Here is a 26,942-nt window from a genome sequence, read left to right as displayed (position 1 = left end):
CGCGCCACGCCCACCGAGGGGAGTCTGGGAAATGTAGTCTTGGGAGGGCCCGCAGATATAGCGAGATATGGTGTCCTTCTGTACCCCGTCACCCTGGACCCCAGCAAGCCGGTGTCAAAAAAAAAAAAGAAATGGCCACGAAATGGGGCGGGCAGCGTCTTCACATACCCACGCTCGCAAAGGGGATTTTAAGAAGCCCCTGGACGCTGCAGCTCTTTCCACCACAGCTTCGCGCTGGATGAAGGTTACCTTATTTACATAACGGATTTGGTAAAGCGATTCTGTGCACACGCGGCGGGTGCAGGTAATTTTGGACTCTGGACTGAATAGCCTTAGGTTGGTAGGTGGCTGGTGCGTGCTCCAGAAGCCAAGCTCCAGAAATAAGCCCGGAGGGAGAAAAGGAACCTGGGAGAACTGGCAGAGAAAGAAGATTTAACTACGGCTGCGTATGCACCATTTAAAGCACACTCCCCGCCCCCCAAAAGAACCCTGGGAACTGTAGTTAAAGGTGCTGGGAACTGTAGCTCTGCGGGGGGCAACTGTAGTTATTTATTGCAAGTATTTATATCCCCGTCTTTCAGCATACAAACCCTTCCAACGTGTCTTACAGGCAACATTGAATTACATTTTTAAAAACTCACAATAAACACCAGTAGGTAGAAATTCACCTGGATCCTTCCTATAGTAGGGGACTTGGTGGTCGGGTTGTCACCTTTGGTCGGGCAAAATATGGGACAGGTCAAGCAAAATATGGGTCCCTTATGATAAAGGACAGGTGGCAACCCTACTTGGTGACTTTATGCCTATATGGTAGTATGCAGTGCCATTTAACACATACCCCTTACATCCTCTACACAGCCTGCATACCCTGACCTTCAAATTTCCGCAGATAAAAATAGGAACAATGTTCCTATACCCCTCTCACAGAGGATGACCGGCAGCTCCGTCCCTCGCTCTATTATTATTATTATTATTATTATTATTATTATTACTATTTGCATTTGTTAGGCGCTTTATCTTGCCCAAGGCAACTCAGAGCGACTTGCAACCCAAAAAATCTAGCCAGCTTGCATTGCATGAAGTGCAGTAATAAAAGGTATGTCACAAAATTGGTGAGCGAATTTCTTGCCCAGGGTGTCTGTGTGGGGTGGGAGCGCCTTTAAGATACAACCTCTAACCTAAAAAGAGATTTGACTTCTACAGCCCCAGAGGTTGCTGGAAGTCGGGCAATTCTAGTGCACGTGCATGCGCTGTTGGAAAGGCATTTCCGTAATTCTCCACGGTGCAAAAGAGAAACATTTTTTATTTTTGCCACCACCACCAGCAGCAACAACAACAACAAAAAGCCTCCGCGTGGTGTTAAAAAGGATAAAAACTGGGCTGGTGACGAAGAAGTGGTTTGGACGTATGGTTTTACCGAACTGCTAACCTATATGCATTTGGGGTGCCCATCAGCGTCACTTGAGACCCGGCCCCTCCGCCCCGCAATCCCGATTCCCGGCGAGTGCCTTTTGTTGCCCGAGCCTTATGCTTTCCCGAAGCGCAAGGCGGCAGCTATTGGCCAGTCCTTCCAACGTGCTTTGTGACCGTATCAAACACAGCCGCTCGTCGACTTTAGAAGTGCCAAGGGCCAACGGAGAGGCGAGGGCTGGTGGCGGGGGAGACCTGTATCCCTCGCCCAAGATGGGGAGCAGGTTGCCATAGTTACGGCTCCCCCCGCCGCGCACGGCTATGACGTCATTCCCAGTGGCCCTGTGCGCCTTGTCCTTTCCGGAGCCTGAGCGGCTGGGATCGGCCTCCGATCGGGAAGGCGGAACTCCCTTCTGGGTGAAGGCAGGGGGTCTTGTTGCTCTGGGTGGCGGGCGCGGCTGTGGTTTGCTGGGCGTCAGGCAGCGATGGAGGGCAATAGGCGAAACGGCGAGAGCAGGCGGTGTTGGAAATGGAGGTCTTTGTGGTGGGGGCGAGGACAACAAGGACCAGCATTTATAGGGCGTTTTGAAAGGTCCATAACGACGGGCGCATATGGAAACCCTTCTGAAACCCGGAAAGACACGTTTTTGTCCATCGTCCCGGTGGGGTGGGTAGGGGGGAGCCTGAACCTGGGCTGACTAAGGCTAGTTTGTTTATTTTCCAGAGGGGTAGCCATGTTACTCTGTAGCAGCAAAAGCGAAAAGGCATCTTGAAGGCAAGTAACTTTACGGAGGTGCGAGTCAGAGCCATGACTCCACCTCAAAGGGAAGGGGGAGCCAGGATTGTTGCCGAATCTGTGATTAATCACCATGCTTTTATATTGCATGCGTCTAAGCTTGGCATAATAGAACAGTTTTAATAATAGTAACTTATTGCATTATTATTATTATTTTAGAAATACTTTGGAGAACTGAATCGCTGTTAGGGGTTCTAGGTGAGTTTGGTCTAAACTGCATTGTCTTAAAGTGCTTTCTTAAAGTCTCTTCCATGGGAGTGGCTGTCACTGGGTTATATAGAAGATAATGGAGCGGGCCTAAATCTAACTCTTTGTTTCCTAACCCACATTACAGCTTATTAATTTGTCCCATAGAAGGCAATATGATATACTGAGATGAATAGCTACCTCTAGTTAATGAGTTATGAAACCTGGCCCTCAACTGATGTGGGTGAGAGGCAAATAGGATATAGGACTTGGAAGCTAATTTACCCTGAAGAAGTGTCCTTGTTTAGGGGAAGGATGGGGAACCCACAGCCCTCCCAAGTGTTGTTGAACCACCAACTTCCATAATCTCTGACCATTGGTCATGCTGGCTGGGGCTGATAGGAGTGGGTGTGCCAACATCTGGAGGGCTGCAGGTTTTCCATCTCTGGCTTAGGGAAACAGTGACATATGCAGGTTTGACATTGGCCATGGCTATTGAGCTTTGCCGTAACTGGACAAACTAGAATTGAGCCACATAAAAACACTCAACACTTTCCTGTGTATTGCAGGAAAAACTAAAGCAGTGATGATAAAGTTGTATTTATGGGAAGCTACTGATAAGCTTCCATAGAATCCTGGTGTTCCCTGAAAGGCAGCCTGAAACCCATCACATTACATAGCTTAGCTGGTTAAAGCGTGGTGCTGATAACACCAAGGTTGCAGGTTCAAGCTCCATATGGGACAGCTGCATATTCCTGCATTGCAATGGGGTTGGACTAGATGATCCTCAGGGTCCCAACTCTGATCCTGTGGCATAATGCTTTAGTGCAGGCATCAGCAAACTTGGCCCTCCAGATTTTTTGCGCCTACAATTCCCATCATCCCTGACCACTGATCTTGCTAGCTAGGGATCATGGGAGTTGTAGGCCAAAAACATCCGGAGGGCCAAGTTTGCCTGTGCTTGCTTTAGTGTATAGTATGTGATGTGAAATGTGGTGATGGCTCTAAAGTTGACTATAATGGACTTTCTTAGGTAGGTCTGTTCTGCCTTAGAGTGCTTATTGCTCTTACCTTCCTGCAATCTCTTTGTAGGATATGCTTCTTTCTCAGTCATTTCTCAGACAAATATACAACTTTAAGCAGTAGTATTGTTGCGGAGATTTAAGTTCCCTGTTTTCCCTTCAGATCCTTAGTGCATGGCCTTGGAGCCAGTGGTTACACAGATCATGGGTCCAGAGAGGATCTGTCCAAATGAGCACGAAGAGCTGGGGCTGCAAGAGACACCTGATGGAACCCCTGAACCTGCTGGGGAGTGGAGTAGTGAAGAACCTGAAGAGGAGGAGGAAGATGGTAGTAATGGCTACTTGTACCAGCCACTGAATCAAGATCCAGATCAGGGACTAGCAGCAGCTGAAGAAACGGAACCCAGCACAGAGCCAACGCCCGATATCAATGAGCAACTTCAGGTAACACAGTTTAGTTTCAAGTATGTGTCTTGGGGTTCCTCAAGGTGGGGCCACAGATTCTTGCATGAGCATGCCTCTGTGCTGTGCTTAATGCTTGTAATGGCTTTATGCACTGCATGCAGGCAATGAGACTGCATCTGCCTGACCCACCTGTGGACAGCGATGAGGAGGAGGGATCTGCAGCTCAAAACTCTCGCAGCTCTATCCCTATGGATCCAGGTAACATAATATCGAAGCAGCTTTATTTATTTTAGTCTTTATAAGAGAGAATTGCCAGTCTTAGAACTTGGTGTCTGTAAGTCCTGCCACATTCAGCCCATGTTATTTTTTCCATTCTGCCTTTTTTAAGGCTTGTGATTACAGTATCTTGTTTGTTATATTCTCTAGGTCTCTAATGATCCATAACCTCTAAATCACATTTCTATCCTGCCATTCCTACATAGAATTGTAGAGTTGGAAAGGATCCCAAAGGTCTTCTAGTCTAACCCCCTGCAACGCAGGAATCACAAATAAAGAACCCCTGACAGATGGCCATCTGACCTCTGCTTTAAAACTTCCATTGAAAGAGTCCACCACCTGCCAAGGAAGTTGGTTCCACTGTTGAACAGCTCTTACAGTCTTGGAAGTTATTTCTATTTAGTTGGAATCTCCTTTCTTGTACCTTTAATCCATTAGCTCAGGTCCTACCTTCTAGAACAGCAGAAAACAAGCATGCTCCCTCCTCCGTGTGACTGCCCTTCAGATATCTAAAGATGGTTACCATATCACCTCTCAGTCTTCGCTTTCCCAGGCTAAGCATACAATTCCTTCTTAAACTCTGGTGCCCAGAACGGGACACAGTACTCCCAAGTGGGTTCTGACCAAGGCACAATAGAGTGGTCCTGTTACAGTGGTTCCCCGCAAGACGAATGCCTCGCAAGACGAAAAACCCGCTAGACGAAAGGGTTTTCCGTTTTTCGAGGCGCTTCGCAAGACGAATTTCCCTATGGGCTTGCTTCGCAAGACGAAAACGTCTTGCGAGTCTTGCGAGTTTTTTCCCTTCCCCCCTCCTTTTTCTAAGCCGCTAATAGCGCTAATCAGCTAAGCCGCTAATAGGGATGCTTCGCAAGATGAAAAAACCGCAAGACGAAGAGACTCGCGGAACGAATTATTTTTGTCTTGCGAGGCACCACTGTACTTCCCTCGATCTGGACACTATACTTCTCTTGATGCAGCCTAGAATGGTGTTAGCTTTTTTTTGCTGCTGCATCACGCTGTTGACTCACAGTAAGCTTGTGATCTACTAGGACCCCTAGATCCCTTTCACATGCACTGCTGTGTCAAGCCAGATGCTGCTGATCCTGTATTTGCACATCTGATTATTCTAAGTGTAGAACCTTACATATGTCCATACTGAAATTCACTTTGCTAGTTCCTGTTGAACTGCTTTTCATGACTTTTGGTCCTGTTCTCCAATCAGTTAAGATCCTCTTGAATCCCAATTCTGTCTTCTGAGGCATTACATGCTCTTCTCAGTTTGGTGTCATGTACAACTTTGATGAGCTTCTCTTCTATTCCTTCATCAAAGTCATTTATAAAGATGTTGAACAACACCAGGCCCGGGACAAAACCTTGCAGCACACCACTTACCACTTTTTTCCAGGATGACAAGGAACCATTGATGAGCACCCTCTGGCCTTGGTCAGCCAGCCAGCTACAAATCCACCTTACAATAGCATCATGTAGCCCACATAAAGTGCAAGGTAGCAGAGGGGTTATTTCACCTGTGTTCATGACCCCTTTTTATGATCAAGTGCTATATAAAGGCCACACATAACTACCCTCTCAACCTAGTCTACTTTACTGGGCTACTGGGTCTAAATCTGGCTTTTCCTTGCTGAAGTCCAAACACACAGTGTCCTCTAGCTTTCATGGCATTTTTCTCTCCATTCTTGCCATTCAGTTTTAGCACTTGTCTGATACTAGTGCATAGCTATCAACGCTTCCCTTTTTTAAAGGGAAATTCCCTTATTCCAAATAGGATTCCTCACAAGAAAAGGAAAAAGTTGACAGCTATGTACTAGTGTCTTATTGGCTGCACAGTTTTGACTGGTAACTCTGTTTGTGGGTTGGCTAATTGCTATGGTGGTCTCTCTTGTTCATAAGATTTGTGGGGCAGCAATCGTTTTTGGCTATCCAGCCCCTAGTTCAAACTTACCATGGGCCCATAAATGTGTCCCTCATTCCCTCCCCCCCGAAAACCTGAGCCTTCATCCTGGGTTGCTTGCTACCTTGGATGAGCTTCCCTTTATCTATTCACAGACTAAGTACTGCATGAATATGGAAATCCTTGGAAAGGAATTGTGTTGAGTCTTGGGTGTGTGGTGTTGGCGGCTGGTTTCCTTTTGTGCTGCCCCTCTCATTCCTCGGCTGTCTTTGACTCTAGAACACGTGGAGCTGGTGAAAAGGACTATGGCCGGAATCAAGCTCCCCACGCTTGGAATCCCTGCGTGGGCCAACGAAATCTCGGATGACCAGTGGCAGGATATGGTGCAGCGAACCCTGCAAGCCCGGCAGAGCCAGAGCAGCCCCAAGCCAGAATGGAAGTGAAGGCCGGCTCTTCTGCATCCTTGCCTCTAGCCGAAAGAGCTGAACAGAAGTGCTGCACTTTAAACCATTGTCTCTGAACTGGTTGGGTTAGATATTTATCTTTCACCAGCATTGAAACTCTGTGTTCACCTTGTCGCATTGAAAATATGGCCTAATTCATATGGGTTTTTTTGTTTTGTAACACCCAGTCATAGCTACTTGAGTGGTGGTGCTAGTGATATCAGGCTGTTTTCCTAAGCTTGGGGAGAGGGAGAAGCCTCTAGGAGAAATAACCATCTCATGAAATCGCCCTTCAACATGCATGATTCTAGCCCTGCTGTTTACTCTCTCCCCCACCAGCCCCACCCTCCTTTTCCAAGTGACACATGGGCTAAAGAGCTAAACATGGCCATGAGGTGGAGTCCAGCGTGTCATCTTTTCAAGAGATCCATTTTATTTAGTTCTGTACATACAGGGACATCTGTACAAAATCCAACACTGTCATACTATGTAATACTCTACTGAAAATAAAGTACACCATATGTACATAATGAACTGTAAAGCAGCTTAATACTTGTGTCCAGAGAGTGAATGCATCACTTAAGTTTTGCTTGCGCCCCCCCCTCCCTTTGAGAAGGGGCTATGTAAGAAGTGAAAGAGGCAGCTCCAACCCTGTCCATGTAAAAAGTAGGGAAAGTATACAAGCAAAGTGGGAGAAACACAAGGGAATTTTTTTTTTTTAAGTAGAGCTGGATTAAAGTGAATAGTGACCTGAAGCCGTGTGCTTGAGGTGCTCATTTTGGCTGGAAGGCGTTAGTTCTTTCGCCCCCTTTCTCACACAGCTTCTCCCATCCCCGTGAAGATACATAGGACACTGGAATGAATTGGCAGCAAACTAAACTTTAATGTTAGGTACCAAACACAAGTTCCCTGACCCCAAACAAAGATTAGACAGAGGCTATATTTACATCTAAGTCATACAGCACATGATGCTCAATTGCAGCCCTGCTCCACCATTGCAAAACTCCAGCAGGCAGAGAAGGGCTGTGTTGTGTATGGGGCTAGCTGGGGGGATGTGCCCTATAGTTCTCGTCTGCAGAGCCCAGCCTTGGGTGGGGGTGGGGGGCACAAATTGACTGAATTGCACTTTGCTTTAGAAGAGTTCCAAGTCAACATTGTCCCTCCAGCAGCTACACTTGAAGCCCAGTGGCTACTCAGTTCATTCTGGTTCCTATTCAATTCTACCACTGAAAAGACAGGCAAATATATTTAATCAAAACTCCCCCCCTTTCCTTTTGTGTCATGGTTTTCTGCTTCCCTCTTGCTGCTTCAGTTGGCACATGGCAAGAGGTTTAAGCAGGTCTCACTCAAAGAAGGGCTTTAGTGTTCAGAGAAACTGTTCACCAGTCAGCCAGAGCATCTTCAGCGGGTACTGAAAATATTTTGGCAGCAGACAGTGGAGGAGCTATGATGGATTGATGGGCTGGATGTTAGAGTACTAATAGCCTGTGCCTCACCTTCCTTTCCAAACTAATTGGCAAATTCAGAAAAGCAACGGTGCAGATCAGTTACCAGTACAGGAAAGTGGGTACCTTCAGTGAGATGCAGGCAGATCTATGAAACTGGGTTTTAGGGAACTTGGAACAAAATTAATCTAGGTACAGAAGAAATAGGGAGAAACACAACAGAAGTGAAGTAGGTGTGTAGATAATGCAATACAGCGTATGAAGATTTAAAGTGTGGTGTAGGCTGGAGAAAGGCTTGCAGTCTCAACCTCCTGCACCCCACGGTTGCCTCACTGCTTTCAATGGGATTTACTTCTGAGTGAGTGTACTTGGATTTACAGCCTTAAATTAATTGTAGAAGACTGGAACCTAGAATCTGAGGTGGGGAAACGCAAGTCAGAATTCATAAAACAGAAGGTTGACGCGGAATTGATTAGGAATGAGGGTCCTCCCCTTTTGTGACCTTCCATGATTCTGAAATTCAATCAGCAATCTGTAAACAATGGCAGCATATGAAGCTAATTCAAGTTTAATAAGGAGTTGGTCAGGAAACCACCTAGCTACCTCAAATGAGTTCAAGGCTTCAGGGCATATAGATCACATCGTAGAGTACTAAAGGAAGTCACTAGTTTACTTGCAGAAGCACTAATTGAAAAAACCCTGGAGAATGGTTGTGAGGCATCACAGGACTGGAGACAAGCAATTGTTGCTCCACTTTGCAAAAAGAAATATCTAGGAAATCATAGACTAGTCAGTCTGACTATGATACTAGAACAAATTATGTATATATACAATCTTGATAACAATTAGTTGTCATAATGGATTTGTCAAGAATCTCAGACTTTTTTGAACAGGTCGTTAGCTTGGAGTGTGGGAATGCTCTGGATGTAATTTATTACAGCTAAGCATTTGGCAAAGTCTTTTTAACATTTTTGTTGGTGAACTGGTTAAATATAGGCTAGATGAGAAGTAGTAGTTCCATTTTACTCTACACTAGTCAGACCACATCTGGAGTAATGTGTCCAGTTCTGGGTGCCCCAACTTTGAGGGAGACCACTTAATGGTTTTTCTCTGCCTGTTGTAACCTGCTGTGCTTGATGCTGTATGGTTTTACTTGTATTTTTATTGCTTCTTTTATTTCTCATACTGTACTACAATTTGAATTGTATAGAATTCTATGGAATTCAAATTGTAACTGTTCTTCAAACGCATTTCCTGGACCACCGGTGGTCCATGGAACCCCTGATATAGACAACTGGATTTAGCGGAGGCCAACAAACATGGTCAACTATAGAAAACAAGTCTCATAGGGATACATTAAAGTAACAGGGGATGTTACAGCTGCAGAAGAGAAGACTGAAGGCGGACATGCTAGCGCTTGAAATACCTGAAAAGCTATCACAAAAAAGGCAACCATTTGTCCTTTTCTGCCCCTAGAGGGGAGGGCAAGAGTAGCTCTTATGGCCTTAAATTACAGGAGGATATATTTTGGTTCACTAATAGGAGAAAAATTTCAAAGGTAAGAGCAGTTTGACAATGGAACCAATTACCTAGAGGCAAGGAAGGCTGTAACTTACAGGAACCCCACAAGGGGGTGTTGGATGGCCACCTCTAGCACACTATAGCTCTGGATTGCTTGCACTGAGCAGGAGATTTGAGTCAGTGGCTCACAAGCTAAAACCTATAGTTTATGGGAAATGGGGTAATCCTCTCTGGCTACCACCCTAAAATGAGCCTTTGCTATCTCGTGCTCCGAGACTTTCCAAGATGAGGCCCATGGAACTAGAACGGCTGAAATGAACTTGAGCACACTGAGGCTTAGTCCCCCCCCCCCCCCCAGCAAACAAAGTACTGATCCCTATTAAGAAAACAGCAACAGGTGTTTCCTGGCTTGTGCAGTTAAGTCCCCTCCCGCCCTTGTTCCCAATATGAAAAATGCTTTGAAAGCTGTTTGTATGCTGTGAACTTAGTCAGGAAGTAATTCGTCCAGCGTTCTCCCAAGCTGAGAAACCCAGCAGTGGAGAAAGGGAGGTTGGCGCAAGTAGGAGAATCTGCTGGAAAGCATCAAATCTCGCTCCAGCTCTCGCTGAAACTGCAGAGAGAAAAGCCAACCAGTTTGTAAGGGAGGCTCTTGTGCGGTAAATGTATAGATCAATCACTAGTCTGTATTTGGGACGGACACTCCAAATGATCGAGCAGCAAAAAGCACAGGCCAGACCTAGAACTATGTAAGGCTGCCATTGTGCTGCAATTGGAGGGGAGGGGGGAGAGTGCAAATAGAACAAATTGTAAATTTCCCTGACTCACACTCCATTTGCATTCATGATCTCTTACACTGACACACACACACACAATGATTACATCCTTGCACAGAACCCAACAAAAAAGCCAGCGACCCTTATTCATAGAGATCAGATCAAATCAAATCGGTACTCTCTAATTAGCCATTTATTCCGGGGTGGGGGGTGGGGAGCAAAACTGTTCCTAAATCTAGCTTGGTCCCCAAGGAACAAGCCTGCCTTGATCCCTAGGAAGCAGACTGTAACGCGCAGCTCTGCCAGTTTCACATAATACGTTGCGTTCTTCAGACCATATCATTGTGTGGGGTGTAGATAAAAGGGGGGGGGGTATAAACAATTGCTAGGGGACTGTAGTGAATTATTACTGTAGCACCAGCCTTTGACCATCTGGTGCCTTCCAGATGTTCGGGACTACCTGATGGGATTTGTGGTCCACAACATCTGCAGGGTGCCAGCTTGGGCTAAGGCTGCAGTAAGTTTGCGGCTGAACACTCGAAGCTTTGGTCCTGGGACTGGAATAGATTGATGGGGGGGGGGGACAGGAGTAGGAGCAGGGATGACCCTTGTGTGGAATGACCCCCTCATGGATGGGGCTAGGCTCCCTTTCACACGTGCACACGAAAAACAGCTTTGTAAAGAAGAGAAAGCAGGAGGGAGTGACAGTGTCGTGGGGGGTATGAGGTACAATGTAAAATCAAATCTAACCTGAAAGAATGAGAATGGAGCGGAGGACAGGCACAGCTCACCATGTTCATTCCCTAGTTATACATTAGAACAAAGTGCATTTCTGTGTTCCCTCCAGGGGCTCCCTAGCCCGTCAGAGCGCCTCCTGGCTCGAGGTGAGGAATTCTTCCGCTCTCTTGTGCGCTTCCAGGGCCTTTATGGTGTAGACGTCCTGGGGAAGCTCGGATTTCCGACGCAGCAAAACCTTCTCCTTCTTTATGTCTTTCAGCATCTAGGCACAAGATCCCGCAAGAAGTTAGCAGAGGCTGCTTCTGGGAGCGGCGCAACTCCTCCTGGCCTGGCCCTTCTCTCTGGGGGCTGGGTCTACTACCATCTTTGCCAACCAGGCAACCTCCAGCCCATTTGGACTACAACTTCCATCAGCCCCAGCCGGCCGGAGAGTGACAGGTTGGCAAAGCCAACTTTGTAGACTTTCCTGGAGGTCAGTGCCAAGGTGATCCTAGCCATGGAGTCAGCCCTATGGTTTGTGTGCCCTCTTGATGCTGCCTACTGAAGCAGCTTCCGGGCCTAGCCTGAAATAAATAATAGACAAAGAAAAGGAAAACAGCGCAAAAATGCCTGTTTGACTATGTTTTGAGGCCTTTCTATGTGACCCATGGGGATAGCTGTCAACCTTCCCTTTTTTTGCGGGAAATTCCCTTATTTCAGTGCTGCTTCCCACTGCTATCCCGGATTGTTAGATATCCCGTAGACTGTCCCCGGGACAGGTGAGGCTGCTGATCCCTTATTTTCAAATCTGAAAGTTGATGGCTATGCCCATGGGGCTCTCCTCAAGCGGCACCTCTCACCAGCCCTGCTTTGACCCCTACTCTTAAGTGTTTTTGCCTGGAAGACGCGAGGACAGAGATGGGTATATGATCGGGTGTGGAAACCAGCCTGCTGTACGGAGGTGAAATTTACGTTCACTGCTCCGTTCTCTAGCCCCGTCCACCGATGGCGTGTGGGCGCCAGGAGACTGCCCAGAAGGGAATGTGGCACTCTGGCTGAAAAGGGTTCCCCAAGCGGTGCTATGCAGCCTTTGCGCTTTCTTGCAAAGCATCACACACCAAGCAATTCCAGCAATGCATGATGTCAAGCTCACACACCGCAGACAGCAGCAGTGCCACAGTCAGGAATGAGGAACTAACAAAACTGCACACAAAGCTGGCAAGTTAAGAAAGCGAGTCAAGGCACAGGCTACAGATCAACGGAGAGAGAGGGGGAGAGCGGGCAAATCATAAACAGAATTAGCATGGAGAAGACAGTCTAGAAGACATCCTATTTTGCAGATGGGAGACACACACAGAGGCTGAGAAGCAAGCATAAAGGCTAACTGGTGAATCTTAGATTTCTTCATTAGGTGGAAATAAAGCCTGCTGTTTCTTTATCTTTTCTGCTTAATAGGCCTGTCTCACAAAGCGGGAAGATTGAGGCTCGGAAATAAGCGCGCCAGTGCTCCCACTCACTAACGTATGAGCAAAGGCATTTAACCTGATCGTAAGCATGTTTACTTGGACAAAACGGGACTCTGTGCCTGGCATTTGCCATCATAACGCAGCTCTGCATATTGAGCTGTACTTTCTGCCTGGCAGCATTCCCTTCTAACAGCCGCAGGGCTGGGCAGGGGTGGGGTGGGCATGTTGGGCTGGCAAAGGATGGGACTTCTGTAGTGTCCCAAAGGAGCACAGATGTGCAAGCTCTTCCCAAGGCTTCTGTGTGGGAATTTGCACGGGGAGCAAAGGTAAGCAGAATGGGAGCTGGGGGAACGAGGCTGATGTGGCTGGGGCGAGGAGTACAGGGGAACTGGCAATCTTCAGGCGCAGAGCAAGTATGCCAGGAGGGAAGCAGCAATCACTAATGGGAGGATCCTGGTGGACGCCCAATCCTGGCGGCCCTGACCACATGGCCATGGCTGATCTGAAGTGCCCTGTGATTTTGTGTAGGCACCACTATCCCACATAGTTCAAGGTGTGACACTGTGAGGAGGGATGATTATTCTGGCTGAAACAGAAAGCATGTCACTTGGCCAATACAACATGCCAAAGGATGGTTTAGCTGCTCCCTTCCTGCCTTCCCCTCTGCTCCGCTGAGTCTGTCAATTCATGCAAAAACGACTAAGCAAGTCTGTTTGGTTTTGTGCAACTGTGCAGTTCTCAATTTCTTTCTTTCTTTCTTTCTCTCTCTTTCTTTCTTTCTTTCTTTCTTTCTTTCTTTCAGAAAGGACATTGGAAAGAAGCAAAATACACATTAGTGGGGCTTTGGGGTGGGGGGCGTGAGCAGGAAATAACACTTGCATGGCAGACAGTTCTGAGGGCATGGGATAGCCGCTTGCCGAGAATCGCAAGGTTTGGCTTGCACTTCAGCGGTGGTTTAATGAAGAAACGGTCGGATCCTTTGTGAACTAACACCATGCAAACATTTCCAGAGAGGCAGCCTTGTTGGGTCTCTTGTAGCAAAAGCAATCGAGTCTTGTGGGAACTTAAAAGACTTGCGACGTTCACTACGGCACAAGCTTTACTCATGCCCACTTTGTCAGCTGCATGAAGCGAAACCTTCGTTGGAAGGTATGTGTTGGGGAAACTGGCATGGTGGGATTGAAATGAGACCCCCCCCCCAATACAGTCTGTGACAATTAAGTGTTTAAATCTATATTAAACAAGCACAGCGTTTAGCAGACTGGTGTCAACTGCAGAGACGGGAACCTCTGGCAAGGAAAGCACAACTGCTTCTTGGGACTGGCTCCTTACAAGCTGTTAGCTCAGCAATGGCCACAGACCTCCCATCACAAATCTGTTAAGTCTTTAAGGTACCACAAGACTCTGGCGATGGGTTTGACGTCATGCAAGTCCCAGCTGCCGCAAGCTGCAAGTGTGCAAAGGCCCTCCAATCTAAATGAGCCCAAGACAACTGAGAGCCAGGAATGAAGTCCCCGCCCAGCCTCCCTTCCACTGCCCTCTCTCACGGAGAAACAGCGGAAGGTAGCCTGAAGGCCTACAGCCTGCCTTTGGAGGTGGGTGGTGAGGTCTCTTATTAGGGAGAAGAGGCTGCTTGCTCGTGAGGAGTTCCGCTGGTCACCAAGAACCCCTTCTGCTTTTCACATTACAGAAAAGGACTCCTGACCCACTGGAGGATAGAGAGATGAGTCACCTGCACAGCCTCCGTTTCCATCGTTTTCTTCAGTAGCTGTATGTCCTCTGCAGTGGGGGTCTCCGTCTCCATGCAATAAACAGGAGGCAAGGGTGGGGGGGCGCAATACATGGGGTACTGCAAGAACACAGCACATAGAAAAATGGGAACGCAAGCTCAGCAACTCAAGTACTGAAACGCCGAATGTTTAAACACATATATATGTAGGTTAAGTGTGATAAAGCACTGGAGGGAAAAGAAAAAAAAACCCTTTGCAGCTCACGCTCTCCCTTCTTGTGAAAATGGCACAAGGGATTAGAAAAGGTTAAAACTTTTCTCCCGGTTCCCTGCAGCTTCCATGCGGGATTTCTCCTCTCCCCACCCCCACCCCCCTTTTCTGAATTTTGTTTTGTCAAAATGGCATTGGTGTCAAACTCCAATTAAGAGTGGATTATAAAATTCAGCATGTCCAAGGTACTGAGTGGTCTAAATCAGTGTTTCCCAAGCTTGGGCCTCCAGCTGTTTTTGAACTACAATTCCCATCATCCCTGACCACTGGTCTTGCTAGCTATGGATGATGGGAGTTGTAGTCCAAAAACAGCTGGAGGCCCAAGGTTGGGAAACACTGGTCTAAATGACCCCAAAGTGGCGAAAACTCTGGTTTTTAACATCAGCACAGCCGCTTTACATTAAGATAAGAGTTGCTAACCATTATTATTATTATTTTTTGTTGTTCCTATATTCAGGAAGCTTTGGCTTAAAGGGGGAAGTGCAGAGGTGCATGAGGCCCTGCTGGAATTAATACTGAGGATTTGCTACTGATCCTAGATGCAAGGGAACAAAATGCATCCTAATGAGCGAGACAGCCAGCTCCGTACTGCCTGCACAGACTGGCTGCAGCTCTCCAGAGTTTCAAGCAAGAGACTCCTGGCAATGCAGAGGATTGAACCCAGGACCTTCTGCATGCAAAGCAGATGCTCTAACCACTGAGCGATGGAGAGCCCTTCCACTATGGGGATCAGACCAAGGCCATGATTCAGTGTAAGACAGCATCCTATTTTCCTATAAGAGCAGTGCTATAAAATAATCTTTTATTTAAAATTTCATATTTGTTTTTTTAAAAATGGGAGTTAGAGGGGAAAAAATGGGTGGATTGCACTACCAAGTCCTGCCAGCAGAAGCCCTCACAATGACTTGTGCTTGTGAAACAGGGCCTTTTCCCTCTCTCCCCCCCCCCCCACAAATTGGCAGGGGGGGGGCGTGTTGACAGGACCCCAAGAACAGTGCATCTGGAGGAGGGGAGGTTTGTTTCATCTGGAAGCTGAAATGCTTGTTCTGAGGGAATGTGTGACACAGAATTCCTCCCTAAGGCAGAACGTATCAATTTCGCTTCCCGACCTGATTTGTAAAGTGTCGCGCTTTTTAAAACCGCAGGGCTTTAAAACTGAGAAGCACACAGATGAGCACTGAGCACTTTGAATCTTTCCTAAATCACAGTCCTTCTGACACAGATGGCTTATATAAAGCAGGAGCCAGGAACCTGTGACCCCTCCAGATCTGGCGAGACTCCAGATCCCATCAGCCCCAGCCAACAATGTACAAGGATGACGAGAGTTGGGAGTCCCACAATATCTGGAGGGCCACCGGTTCTCCCAGGGCCCTGCAACAGAGTACCGTATTTTTTGCTCTATAACACGCACCCGACCATAACACGCACGTAGTTTTTAGAGGAGGAAAATCCGTAGGCATGCCACCCGTAGGCATTCCCTCCATAACACGCACAGACATTTCCCCTTACTTTCTAGGAGGAAAAAAGTGAGTGTTATGGTGCAAAAAATACAGTATTTCCTAGCCTGGCTTCACTGATTGTGAGAAGAAAGAGCCCACTTTTATGTTACTCTAGTATCGAGATATAAGGAGCTTCCGCTGAGTAACATGCAAAAGGGCACAGAAGCATACCTGCAGGCTGTGCTGTTCCCTAATTATGTTTTCTTGATGCTAACCACTTCTGTTTCCAAAGGTCACTGCTCCAGGGAAGAGCCATAGCTCGGGGGCAGCGGAAAAGTTTTCCGTGCAAAGGTCGTTTACGTAATAAAAAGATCCTGCTTGTTTGCTAAGATCAATGGCAGAGGCCGTCATGGAATCCTCACAAGAACAGTCAACTGGGCTGGTGAGCAAAAGGGAAAGGGCCTTCTTGGTGGTGGCCTCACAGTTGTGGAACTCCACTACTGTAGGCCCCTTTCGGCATCACCCTTCAAACGTGACTTGTCTGCCTTTCCGTAACAAAGTGCTTTTACACCACTGGTTCCCAAGATTTGGTGCTTCCTTATGTTTCTGGAATCTTATGTTTAGTTTTCAAAATGGGAATCAATTGCATCTGTGGGGGCTGTGCCCTAAAAGGCAACATATAAATAAACTAATGGTCCCAGGTTGAATTACTCGCCTTTGCAAGTAGAGGTGCAAAATGCTCTTGGCCTGAAACTCTGGAAAGGTACTTCCAGTCAGCCTAGACCAGGGTTGTCAACCTGGTCCCTAATGCCCACTAGTAGGCGTTTCAGGATTCTAAGTGGGCGGTAGGGGGTTCTACGGCACAAGCTGAATCCTCCTTCCATTAAGAACAGGTGGGCAGTAAGGAAATTTTACCATCAAGAAAGATGCATTGGTAGGTATAAAAAGGTTGGCTACCCCTGGCCTAGACAATACTGAGCTGGATGAGAGCTGGCTCAGTATAAGGTGGCTTCCCATGTTTGTTCCAGAGATATCAAAACTTACCAAGCTATGAAGAAGGCATTTAGTAACCATATTTGAAATGAGCAAACAGAGGTGACAGGAGCTGATTAACTACCTGGATGCTACTTTGCCAGGGATAATTAAACTGTGTGTTTTAGCAAATACCTTGTGGAGACGTATCTACCTTGCTCAACAAAGGAACCATTGGTTTTGTTATTTGTTACTTATCTTCTGCCTCTGACAAGAATTGCCATTTTACAGACAAGGAACTGAAGCCAACAGCAACTTGACCAGGGCCATGCAGAAATTTAAAACCACAGGTCGTAGTGCAGGGACAGCCAACCTGGTGCGCCCTTCAGATTTTGCTGGGCTCCAATTTCCATCGGCATGTGCAACAACATCTGGAGGGACACAGGTTCCCTGTCCTAGGCATAGTTCAATGCTTATTCACTGGAGCAAACACATAAGAGTTTATCGTTAAGGTAACAAGTTTGTGGTTTGGTAACCTAAGAAAGTACACTACCAAAATATCTTTCCTCTGTTGCTATTACCTGAGGATTTTGGCGGGCCAGCTCCTCAATCTTGTGCCACATTTCTTCTCGTTCCTTCAACCTGAACCGCCCTCTGAAGACGAAAAGGAATTTATTTTAGGGTGGGTGTTATTTTTTCATTTAGACATTTAACCGGCGTCCTCCCTCTAGAGCTCTGGTCAAGTTATGCCATTTTTCGAAACCCAATCAAATGCTCCATATTAAACAGATATATTAGGTAATTAACTGCCTTCCACACATATCAATGTACAAAAAAAAAAAAAAATTTAAAATAGCTAAGCAGTTAAAAACCACAGCAAACAACAGCAGGTGTGTGTGTGTGTATGAATGCAAAGTAAGACAGCCATGACAGAGACCCACTGATCCAGATGGAAAAGCCAATGGGACAAAAATGTCTTCAGTTGGTTTTGGAAACTGCAGACAGCCTGCCTGCTATATCTCAACAGGAATGCTATTCCACAAAAACAGGGGCAGCTCCACTGAAAGCTTTCCTCTTGTTCCGAGTTACTGTGGACTGGGCTTCCGTTATCTTTGGAACTTGCACGAGGCTTCCTGCAGGCTGTCTACCAAGAGGATTCAAATGTAAACACTTCTACCCTGCTCTTTCCTTTTTAAAAAATTAAGACGGCTGAGGAATCGCTCAAGCCGCGCCTCAAAGAGACAAGTTTGTTCCCAGCTGATCCTTTCGCCTCAGATTACTGAGGGACCACAGTCACCCCTGATTTACCCCTATCTCCAAGCGTAAGAGTCCTCTTAGTTCATGCCCTTTCATAAAGGAGGCACAAATCCCTAATCTGTGATCTTCCCCTCCTTCTTAATCTTATTTGTGGCACAACCCCAAGGAGTCAACCACCTCCCCAAGGCTTTGTAGTACCTCATAGGTCAAGTTCTCCTTTGCACAGAACCGAGAGCTTTGCAGAATTGGCAGTGCCAAGTACAGTTAAGCCCTTAAGTCTGGCAGTTTTACTGGGGGCGAAGAGTACCTAACAGGCTCAACCCTGTGCTTGTTCAACTTCCTCTGAAAAGCTTCTGCTTCCAAAAACCGGTTGCTGGGGATCACAAATGGGTCCTGTTTGCAGGCTTCCCGTAGGCCAGCATTAGAACAGAAAGCTGGACCAGATACATCACTGGTGTGATCCAGCAGGGCTCTCCTTGGGTCCTTACAATGGATATAAATATTTAAGGTAGCCACATGACTCTTCCTTGGTTGCTTTTAGTTTAGAAGCCCTGTTGGATTCAGTGGAGTTTATTCCCAAGAAAGCATCCACAGGACTGCAGCTCAGCCTTCTCAATGGGGACAGAGACGGGATGGAGAGTTGCGAACAATGGGATGGCATTCGGTGGTGGCTATGCACTACAGTGGTACCTCAGGTTAAGAACTTAATTCGCCCTGGAAGTCCGTTCTTAACCTGAAACTGTTCTTAACCTGAGGTACCACTTTAGCTAATGGGGCCTCCTGCTGCCGTCGCCACACGATTTCTGTTCTCATCCTGAAGCAAAGTTCTTAACCTGAGGTACTATTTCTGGGTTAGCGGAGTCTGTAACCTGAAGCGTCTGTAACCCGAGGTACCACTGTATTGTAAAGCGCTTCTGCAGCGTAAGGCAGAACACCCAATTTCTGCCAATCCTCCCTGCCCATTGACAGCCCCAAACACCTTCCAGAAAAGCTGCTACCGAGGGTTGTGGAACCTTGCAGAACTACAAGAGCCTACGGGGCAGAGGGACTGCAGGTGGTGGCAAACAGTGGCAACTGAGTGCCCTACCTTATGGGATTTCCACTAGCACAATGCCACAGCTGGGTAGTTTAGCTAAGGTTCCTGCTGGGCTTAGGAAGCACAGTGTTATGGTAACCCCCGTTCCTTCGAGAAGATTAGACCCAGAAAGTATCTGCTCCGCCCAGTAACCAACAGGGTGTCTCTGGGCTCCATCTTATCGCCTGTGCTTTCTAACATCTTACACTGTGAGAAGTCACACGGCTGCGGTGTCCCCAGAATGTGGCTGGCAGGCTCCTCTGTCTCTTGTTTGAATCCCTACTAATCCCAAGGAAGCCTGTGAAGTCTCAAACAGGTGTCTAGAGGTGGTTTAGAGGTGGCTGAGGGCAAGCAAGCTGAAAGGAATCCAGATATGACAGAGGTATTGCGAGTGCGGAAAACAGCCAAAACTTGAAAGAGTTATCCAACCACTCCTGGATGGAATGGCGCTTTTCCCTGAAGGATAAAGCTCACAGCTTGTAAGTTCTTTTGGACTACCTGTGGAAGTGCCGTCAGTGAGGCTACTGCAATGCATTCCACGTGGGGCAGCCTTTCAGAAAGATTCAGATACTTCAAGCGGCTCAGAATGAGGCCACTCAGATGTTGGTAAGGGCCAAGGGGGTCAGAATACACAGCTCCAATATTGCATCAGTTGCTCTGGTCACTGGTGAGTTTCTTTTGCTACTGATATCCCATAGGGCTGCAATGGGGCCACCTGAATAAACCTGTTTGTGCTTTAAAATCAGCCCTGAGCCGACTGGTTAAGATCTAATAGGCTAGCAGGCATAATAAACAGGGTGTTCTCACAGTGGTCCCTCCCCCCTTTGAGGAATTCCTTTCTGCCTGATTTGCCTGTGGCTCTTAAAACTCCCATTTCTTTCAGGTAGCTTTTTCTTGAATGTTCTTTAGGTGTTGCTCATCTACCATCATTTTCAAGGTGTTTTATGTGGACATCTGTGCTGTACCCCCCATGGAAGCTGCTCGTGCCATAGCTTCCATAGACCACACCTGGCAAAAAGCTCAAAAAAGGCACCAGCTCACGTCTGGTCAGCTGCAAACCAGGTTTTATTCCAGAAACACTGATTTACAGTGGTACCTTGGGTTACAGATGCTTCAGGTTACAGACTCCGTTAACCCAGAAATAGTACCTTGGGTTATGAACTTTGTTTCAGGTTAAGACTGGACCTCCAGAACGAATTAAGTTCTTAACCCGAGGTACCACTGTACTGTCTCTGCTTTCACCTCTGGTGAACCACATTCCCGCCATCCCTGAGTCTTTCTGCAGACTCATAGAGGGCTGTCTCAGTATAGTCCTTTCTTCAGTGTTCCAAGTCTCCCTTTTCCAGTCCCGTCTCCTCGGAGGTAAGTCCCAACCCCCAGGGACAGGCAGTTCCTCCCAGAGCTGAGGCTCTTCCCCAAAGAGGGGTATTCTGCCTCAATGCCCTTGCCAGGGTTAAATCCAGGGCCCTATGCCTCCCCAGGAAGCAGTGGGGCTAGATCAGCACAGGCTGTTAGTATTCCCTTCTCTGACTTAGGAGAACAGCATGAAGAGGACTTCCAAAAAGGAATTACAGCCTGCATTCTCCCAACCTCTGTAGAGACACATTATTTAAGCATCCAACTAGCCCAGCCTCCCAATTGTGATGTGCTTCAGGTCCCATCAGCCCCAGCCAACATAGGCAATGGTCGAGGATGATGGGAGACTGTTCTCCAGCAGTATTGGGTCCTTTGCCCATTCCTCTAAGTGAGGTAAGGGAAATAACCCCTGGACGGTTAAGTCCAGTCAAAGGCGACTATGGGGTTGCAACCCTCATCTCGCTTTTCAAGCCAAGGGAGCCAGCGTTTGTCCACAGACATCTTTCCGGGTCATGTGGCCAGCAGGACTAAGCCACTTCTGGTGCAACGAAAGCCAGAGTGCACGAAAACACTGTTTACCTTCCTGCCACAGCAGCACCTATTTATCCACTTGCCATGCTTCCGAACTGCTAGGTTGACAGGAGCTGGGACAGAGCAACGGGAGTTCACACCGTCGCGGGGATTCAAACTGCCGACCTTCTGATCAGCAAGAGGCTCAAGTGGTTTAGACTTGGTAGCTGCTGTCAAGTGGGATGGCCCCACTAGTCGCAGGGTTAGCTGCAGGCAGAGTTTCCCCAGCCACCAGTACTCACTTTTGCTTCTCTGCCTTGTACTGCTGTGTGCAGTCATCAAACAGCTTCTGGTTCATCTCCATGAACAGCTTCAGTGCATTGTAGATCAACCCATGGATTGTCCTTAAAAAAAAAAAAAGAGGGGGAGAATGAATTAGAAGGTGGGGAAACTGCCCTTGCACAGAAGAGATTTAATGGACCAGGACAGTAAACTTCCAATATCTGATATAAAAAGGAAGGATAGCTTCAAATGCCAGGACACACCCGTTTATTCCCCCCACTACCCCTAAGAAGACCGACAGAAATCTGTAAGTCAGGGTGGGGAACCTGTAGAACTCCAGAGGATATTGGAGCCCAACTCTCATCAGTCCCGGCCAGCATGGCAAAAGGAGTGATGGGGGCTGGAGTCCAACGGATCCCCCATCCCAGTTATAAATTGTTGTCATGGTTGAGAGACAATGGAGTGCGCCTCCAGGGGTGAAGTCAAACCACTGCATTAGCAGCACCCAAGTGACCTCCCTGAAGTGCAAGCCTGGGCAGTGTATATGGAGGCCAATGTGGCACAGTGGTGAGATTACTGGACGAGGACCTGGGAGACCAGGGTTCGAATCCCCACTCAGGAGTTGCTGGAAGGAGGCATACAAGGCACCATCCAATCACTCCAGATTTGTGCAGGGTTTATTCCTTAAGGCCTTTTCTTCTTCCGAAGAAATCCCATAAGGCAGTGGAGGTTTAGGATCAAGAGTATTTCTTCTAGATACGCTCCCTTCCCTGGTTGAAGAGCCCCATGCGCCTCTCACTTCCTTCTACAGCACATGGGGAAACCGCCTTCTTGACCATTGGACCAGCTATTGGTCTCGCCCGCTCAATCCGCCGGAGCCTGCCTTTGCATGCAGAGGAATTCCCTAACTCACCAAGGGTTTGAGTGTCAGGAGCTCATCCTACACTCGAGTAGGACCCGGGTAGAGACACATGACCGACTGGCATGTTCTCCCTCTCCTGATCATTCGTTCGGGAGCTGCAAAAGCTTTCATCTGCCCGAAAATCACAGCGACCGATGCCAACAGACACCGGCACACTTAGGGATCCGCAGAGTGTATGCAGATCAACATTTTGGCTAATCTACTTTAAACACAGACGGAGCACTGCAACATGGCTCCCTCTCCCTCTAGCATCAGACAGCAAAGAGAGCAAGAACAAAGGACAACAGTCCCACTTCACGGAACACAGTAACACAAACATCCTGTCTCCGCCACTTCCCACTCTGTGGAGTCAAAACATACACCATCATGTGAAAGACAACAATCCAATGACTGCAATCATGGAGCAGGAATTCTAACATTGAGACCCAACGGCTACCCTCACTTGGTTTAGCTGGCTAGTCAAAGCCGTTTCCCAGAATATGGCCATTACTGCATGCTGACAGCTTTTAGGAGCCACAGGTGAGAGCTGAGTGCAGCGTGGAGACCAAAGGTGGACAAACCACATAAAACTCCCAGTTACAAATGATCTGATAAAAAGAACAGACTCAAGGGGAGGCAACCTATTCCATACGCCCATCCATACTGCTAGCAATCATCGACATCAGAGCGCTTTTTTTTCTCCCTCTGCCAAACTTTGAATTAGCGGCACCAATAGGCCATGGTGGAAGAAGCAAGGCGGAGCTCTCTCAGTTGTACTTCCACTCATGCCCAGCGCACACAGAAACGACCTACTTGTTCCAATGACTTTTGGAATTCTTGTAGAGTGCCGGGAACATGATGGGGAGAATTTTGGCTGCATTGTCACTGATCAAGCTCATGATGTATTCATTGTTCCAATAGTACAACGCCCTCTCGGCCACCTGTACAAATAAATCAAAACATAACATCTGAAGCAAGAGAGATCTTTTAAAGGGGGAAGCAGGTAATGCAACATGAAGGTGAATTAACAGAAACCTAGTGCCCTTATCACAAGCAGAAACAAATTCATTCTATTATCTGCTGTGCAAACCACATCTGGAGTACAGTGGCCTGTTCTGGACACCACATTTTAAGGAGGACATTGACAAACCGGAACACGTTCAGTTGAGGGCAAGTAGCCCAATGAAGGATAGCTGAAAAAGTTGGGTGTGTTTAGCAGGATCGAGAGGAGATTAAGGCAAGGCATAATAACAGCCTTCCACTATCTGAAGAACTGACATGCAGAGGAAAGAGCAACAAATTCATTATCTGTTGCTCAAGAAATCAGGACTGGAATGTGTGGAAATAATTTCAGCTAACTTTTGGGGGGAACTTCCTAACGGTAAACACAGTGGGATCATCTGAAGTGGGCCACTACACTGATGAGAAAGGTGTACTTTCCAATTGAGCTAGCTATAAAAACTTTCCCTGGATAATTGCTCATCTTGCGCACCAACATGCTTCAGAATTTCAGCGTTTCCCTCTGCATTTGAACAGAGACTAGAGCTGTTGCCAGCATCCTGAGTTTCGAACCTACCTGGAAGTGTGGGCTGGAGACACACTTCGCCAGTTGCCTGAACAGGGGTTCCATAACCTTCACAAACTCCGAGGGTTCAATGACATCTAATATTTCTTCCAGCTCATTCAGGAACATCACCTCCTTGGGACTGTGTGTTTTTGGCCAAAACTTCAGCAAGCCCATAATCACCTGAACAGATGAAGAAATGAGATTTTATGAGTGTTAGAGAAACAAGCAGGAACATTTGATGGTGATAGCAACAAAAAATTTAAGTCCGGAAGAATTTTTTTTTTCCCAATAGTGAAATCCTGAGGCCAAAAGATAGCAACTTATCCAGGACCTTTATCCTCCAAGCTTGTTTTTTAAAAACATGCTTAATTGGTCAAAAGGCACAAGATATAGTGTTGATTTACTTAATGTGACATAATTAGTGCACATACAGATTTTTGAGAATTTTTTTATTTCTGTTGAAAGTAATTAATCATCACACACAAGGTGAAGAAGGGGAAGACAGAGGAGGGCACAAGCCTGAGGCTTATTATCTGCCTATCCGTATAACTCCAAACCATTGTTTAGTGTTGCATCTGAGCATATCCTGCACCTTACACTGTATTCCAAGAGGAATCCACAACAAGGGGAGCATTTCATAAGGAGGAATGCTGGTTTCAATGCAAAGCAAGAAAATTCTAGCTGCTTCTGTGCTGTTCAGCCCTGTAAGCTTCAATTAGTTTCATGAATCAACTATGGTTTTAGTTGTTTATAAATGAAAAGGCTATTTTTAATCAAGGAGTGAAATTTAACCAGAAATGCTAGTAAGATTAATCTAACCAGTAAGAACTTGGGACATACGTTGTTTTGTTCAAAGAATGCTTTGATTCTGGTGTGTGTCTGTCACTGGAAATGGCAAACATTCCATATGACCTTCTCTTCTGGTAGCTTTTGCTTATTGCACTGGAAGTTTGCACGCTTTTCTTAAAGTATCTCAAAAAATGTGGCTTGTATTAAGGTTTTAGAAACCTATACATTTCAGAAATTGATTAAATAATAAATCAGTTAAAAGGCAGATGGCTGTTCACCTAAACATTCTGCAACTGGTTTACACCCTCAGTGCTTGTCTATGAATGCTTATCTTGCAGTCATCCTCTTGACTGCTTGGAAGAGTAAAGGTAAAGGGACCCCTGACCATTAGGTCCAGTCGTGACTGACTCTGGGGTTGCAGCGCTCATCTCGCTTTACCGGCCGAGGGAGCCGGTGTACAGGTTCCGGGTCATGTGGCCAGCATGACTAAGCCACTTCTGGCGAACCAGAGCAGCGCACGGAAATGCCGTTTACCTTCCCGCTGGAGCGGTACCTATTTATCTACTTGCACTTTGATGTGCTTTCGAACTGCTAGGTTGGCAGGAGCAGGGACCGAGCAACGGGAGCTCACCCCATCGTGGGGATTCGAACCGCCGACCTTCTGATTGGCAAGTCCTTGGAAGAGAGATCTGCCTTAATTTTTAATCTGGCCCAGAAATTAATATTGCTGCAGAATAGTGCGTGAAGCAAACGTAATAATGCGAAGTCAGTCACATATTTATCACTGCAACTTTAAACAAGGTCTGTGTTATGCAAACGCGCTCCTCCCCCAGCCCAATTTCAGTCGCTCTACTTATGACTCAACACCAATTTCGTAGAACCTGGAACAACAGACAAATCAAGTAATCTAAAGACAATCTGCTGCACTCCTTACACTTGTCAGCAGCACTAACTGAAGTATCTTTTTACCTAAGCTTCTACGCTTTCGAAGAACGTGCCAAGAATACTTTGCAGTGGCCCAGCCAGATTTTACAGGGCGTCAGTGCAATCAAAGTTCAAACCACAGATCAAAGAAGGCAACAATGCAGTTTCAGGAAGGACGGCAGAATGTCCGAAGTCACAAGGATCCAAAGGGCTTCTGGGAGGTACATTGCCAGGCATGGCAAAAAGAAGACCAGCCGAAGAGTAGCTTGCCTGTTCTAGCTTTCCTGATTTGTGTCAACATATCAAAACCAGCAGTAATTCTAATGGGAGCGCATTGGATCTTTCACAATTCAAATGAGAAGTACAGTGGTACCTCGGGTTAAGTACCGTATTTTTCGCCCCATAGGACGGACCGCCCCATAAGACACACCTAGATTTGGGGGGGGGATAAAGAAAAAAAAATTTATCCCCCCCCTAGGCACGGCCCCCCCCCCCGATCCCAGCCCCCAGAACAGGCTACTGCCTGCAAACCCTGCGAGCCCGGCGGGACCTCCCGCCCGGTGCGCAAGGCTTGCGGACATCTGCCTGAAGCACGGGACGTCCTCCGGAGGGCACCCCGTGCTTCGGGATGCAGGCTGCCGCCCCAAGTCGGGCGCGGGAGGCTTGCGGACACCTTCCTGAAGCCTGGAGAGTGAGAGGGGTCGGTGCCTCTCGCTCTCCAGGCTTCAGTGAAAGCCTGCATTTGCCCCATAGGACGCACACACATTTTCCCTTCATTTTTGGAGGGGGAAAAGTGCGTCCTATAGGGCGAAAAATACGGTACTTAATTCATTCCGGAGGTCCGTTCTTAACCTGAAACTGTTCTTAACCTGCAGCACCACTTCTTAACCTGAAGCACAGCCTCCTGCTGCTGCCGCACTGCCGGAGCACGATTTCTGTTCTCATCCTGAAGCAAAGTTCTTAACCTGAAGCACTATTTCTAGGTTAGTGGAGTCTGTAACCTGAAGCGTATGTAACCTGAAGCGTATGTAACCCGAGGGACCACTGTATGAGGAATGACTTAGCCCCACACATTTTTCTGAAGGGTCCCTACATGAGAGTCACAGCCACGTACTCATCTAAGTTTATGCAGCCTTATATGGTATAACTATTTGGGACGCAGGTGGCGCTGTGGGTTAAAGCCTCAGTGCCTAGGGCTTGCCGATCGAAAGGTCGGCGGTTCGAATCCCTGCGGCGGGGTGCGCTCCCGCTGCTCGGTCCCAGCGCCTGCCAACCTAGCAGTTCGAAAGCACCTCCGGGTGCAAGTAGATAAATAGGGACCGCTTACCAGCGGGAAGGTAAACGGCGTTTCCGTGTGCGACTCTGGCTCGCCAGAGCAGCGATGTCACGCTGGCCACGTGACCCGGAAGTGTCTCCGGACAGCGCTGGCCCCTGGCCTTTTAAGTGAGATGGGCGCACAACCCCAGAGTCTGTCAAGACTGGCCCGTACGGGCAGGGGTAC

The 26,942-nt window shown here is 47.4% G+C and overlaps 2 protein-coding genes across 8 annotated transcripts in view; one reads left to right on the top strand and one right to left on the bottom strand.

Moving 5' to 3' along the window:
- The first annotated feature begins 1,646 nt into the window (after positions 1-1,646).
- MEA1 (male-enhanced antigen 1) lies at positions 1,647-6,977 on the top strand. 4 transcript variants are annotated; one of them, XM_079969073.1, is made up of 5 exons: positions 1,647-1,833; positions 2,366-2,404; positions 3,578-3,858; positions 3,981-4,077; positions 6,284-6,977. In XM_079969073.1, exons 3-5 carry the CDS (start codon positions 3,589-3,591, stop codon positions 6,445-6,447), a joined length of 531 nt encoding a protein of 176 aa, XP_079825199.1. In that variant the 5' UTR covers positions 1,647-1,833; positions 2,366-2,404; positions 3,578-3,588; the 3' UTR covers positions 6,448-6,977. The 4 variants fall into 4 exon arrangements, with proteins under 4 accessions (XP_079825199.1, XP_079825197.1, XP_079825198.1 ...); XM_079969071.1 differs by having other exon boundaries at positions 1,687-1,827; XM_079969072.1 differs by lacking the exon at positions 2,366-2,404 and having other exon boundaries at positions 1,713-1,827.
- The window catches only part of PPP2R5D (protein phosphatase 2 regulatory subunit B'delta), a 64,061-nt gene continuing 43,976 nt past the window's right edge, over positions 6,858-26,942 (bottom strand). For 3 of the 4 annotated variants that reach the window (XM_079968699.1, XM_079968700.1, XM_079968701.1), the window contains exons 11-16: positions 23,738-23,908; positions 22,975-23,102; positions 21,281-21,382; positions 17,362-17,434; positions 14,102-14,218; positions 6,858-11,186 (exon numbers count right to left, since the gene is read on the bottom strand). In XM_079968699.1, the coding sequence (XP_079824825.1) occupies positions 11,049-11,186; positions 14,102-14,218; positions 17,362-17,434; positions 21,281-21,382; positions 22,975-23,102; positions 23,738-23,908 (729 nt within the window). In that variant the 3' untranslated portion in view covers positions 6,858-11,048. The remainder of the gene's footprint in view (positions 11,187-14,101; positions 14,219-17,361; positions 17,435-21,280; positions 21,383-22,974; positions 23,103-23,737; positions 23,909-26,942) is intronic. The other variant, XM_079968702.1, reaches the window with a different exon arrangement.

The sequence above is a fragment of the Podarcis cretensis genome, assembly GCF_951804945.1.
Source record: "Podarcis cretensis genome assembly, chromosome: 3".
Taxonomy (NCBI): Eukaryota; Metazoa; Chordata; class Lepidosauria; order Squamata; family Lacertidae; genus Podarcis; species Podarcis cretensis.
Note: the sequence above shows the minus strand (reverse complement) of the source record. Positions and strands in the feature narration are given on the sequence as shown.

What these genes read in the sequence shown, in the direction of transcription:
- MEA1 (XM_079969073.1), top strand. Translation starts at nt 3,589, where the DNA reads ATGGCCTTGGAGCCAGTGGTTACACAGATCATGGGTCCAGAGAGGATC. An exon ending in ATATCAATGAGCAACTTCAG is followed by an intron (nt 3,859 to 3,980) that starts GTAACACAGTTT and finishes CACTGCATGCAG; the next exon opens with GCAATGAGACTGCATCTGCC. An exon ending in CTCTATCCCTATGGATCCAG is followed by an intron (nt 4,078 to 6,283) that starts GTAACATAATAT and finishes CTTTGACTCTAG; the next exon opens with AACACGTGGAGCTGGTGAAA.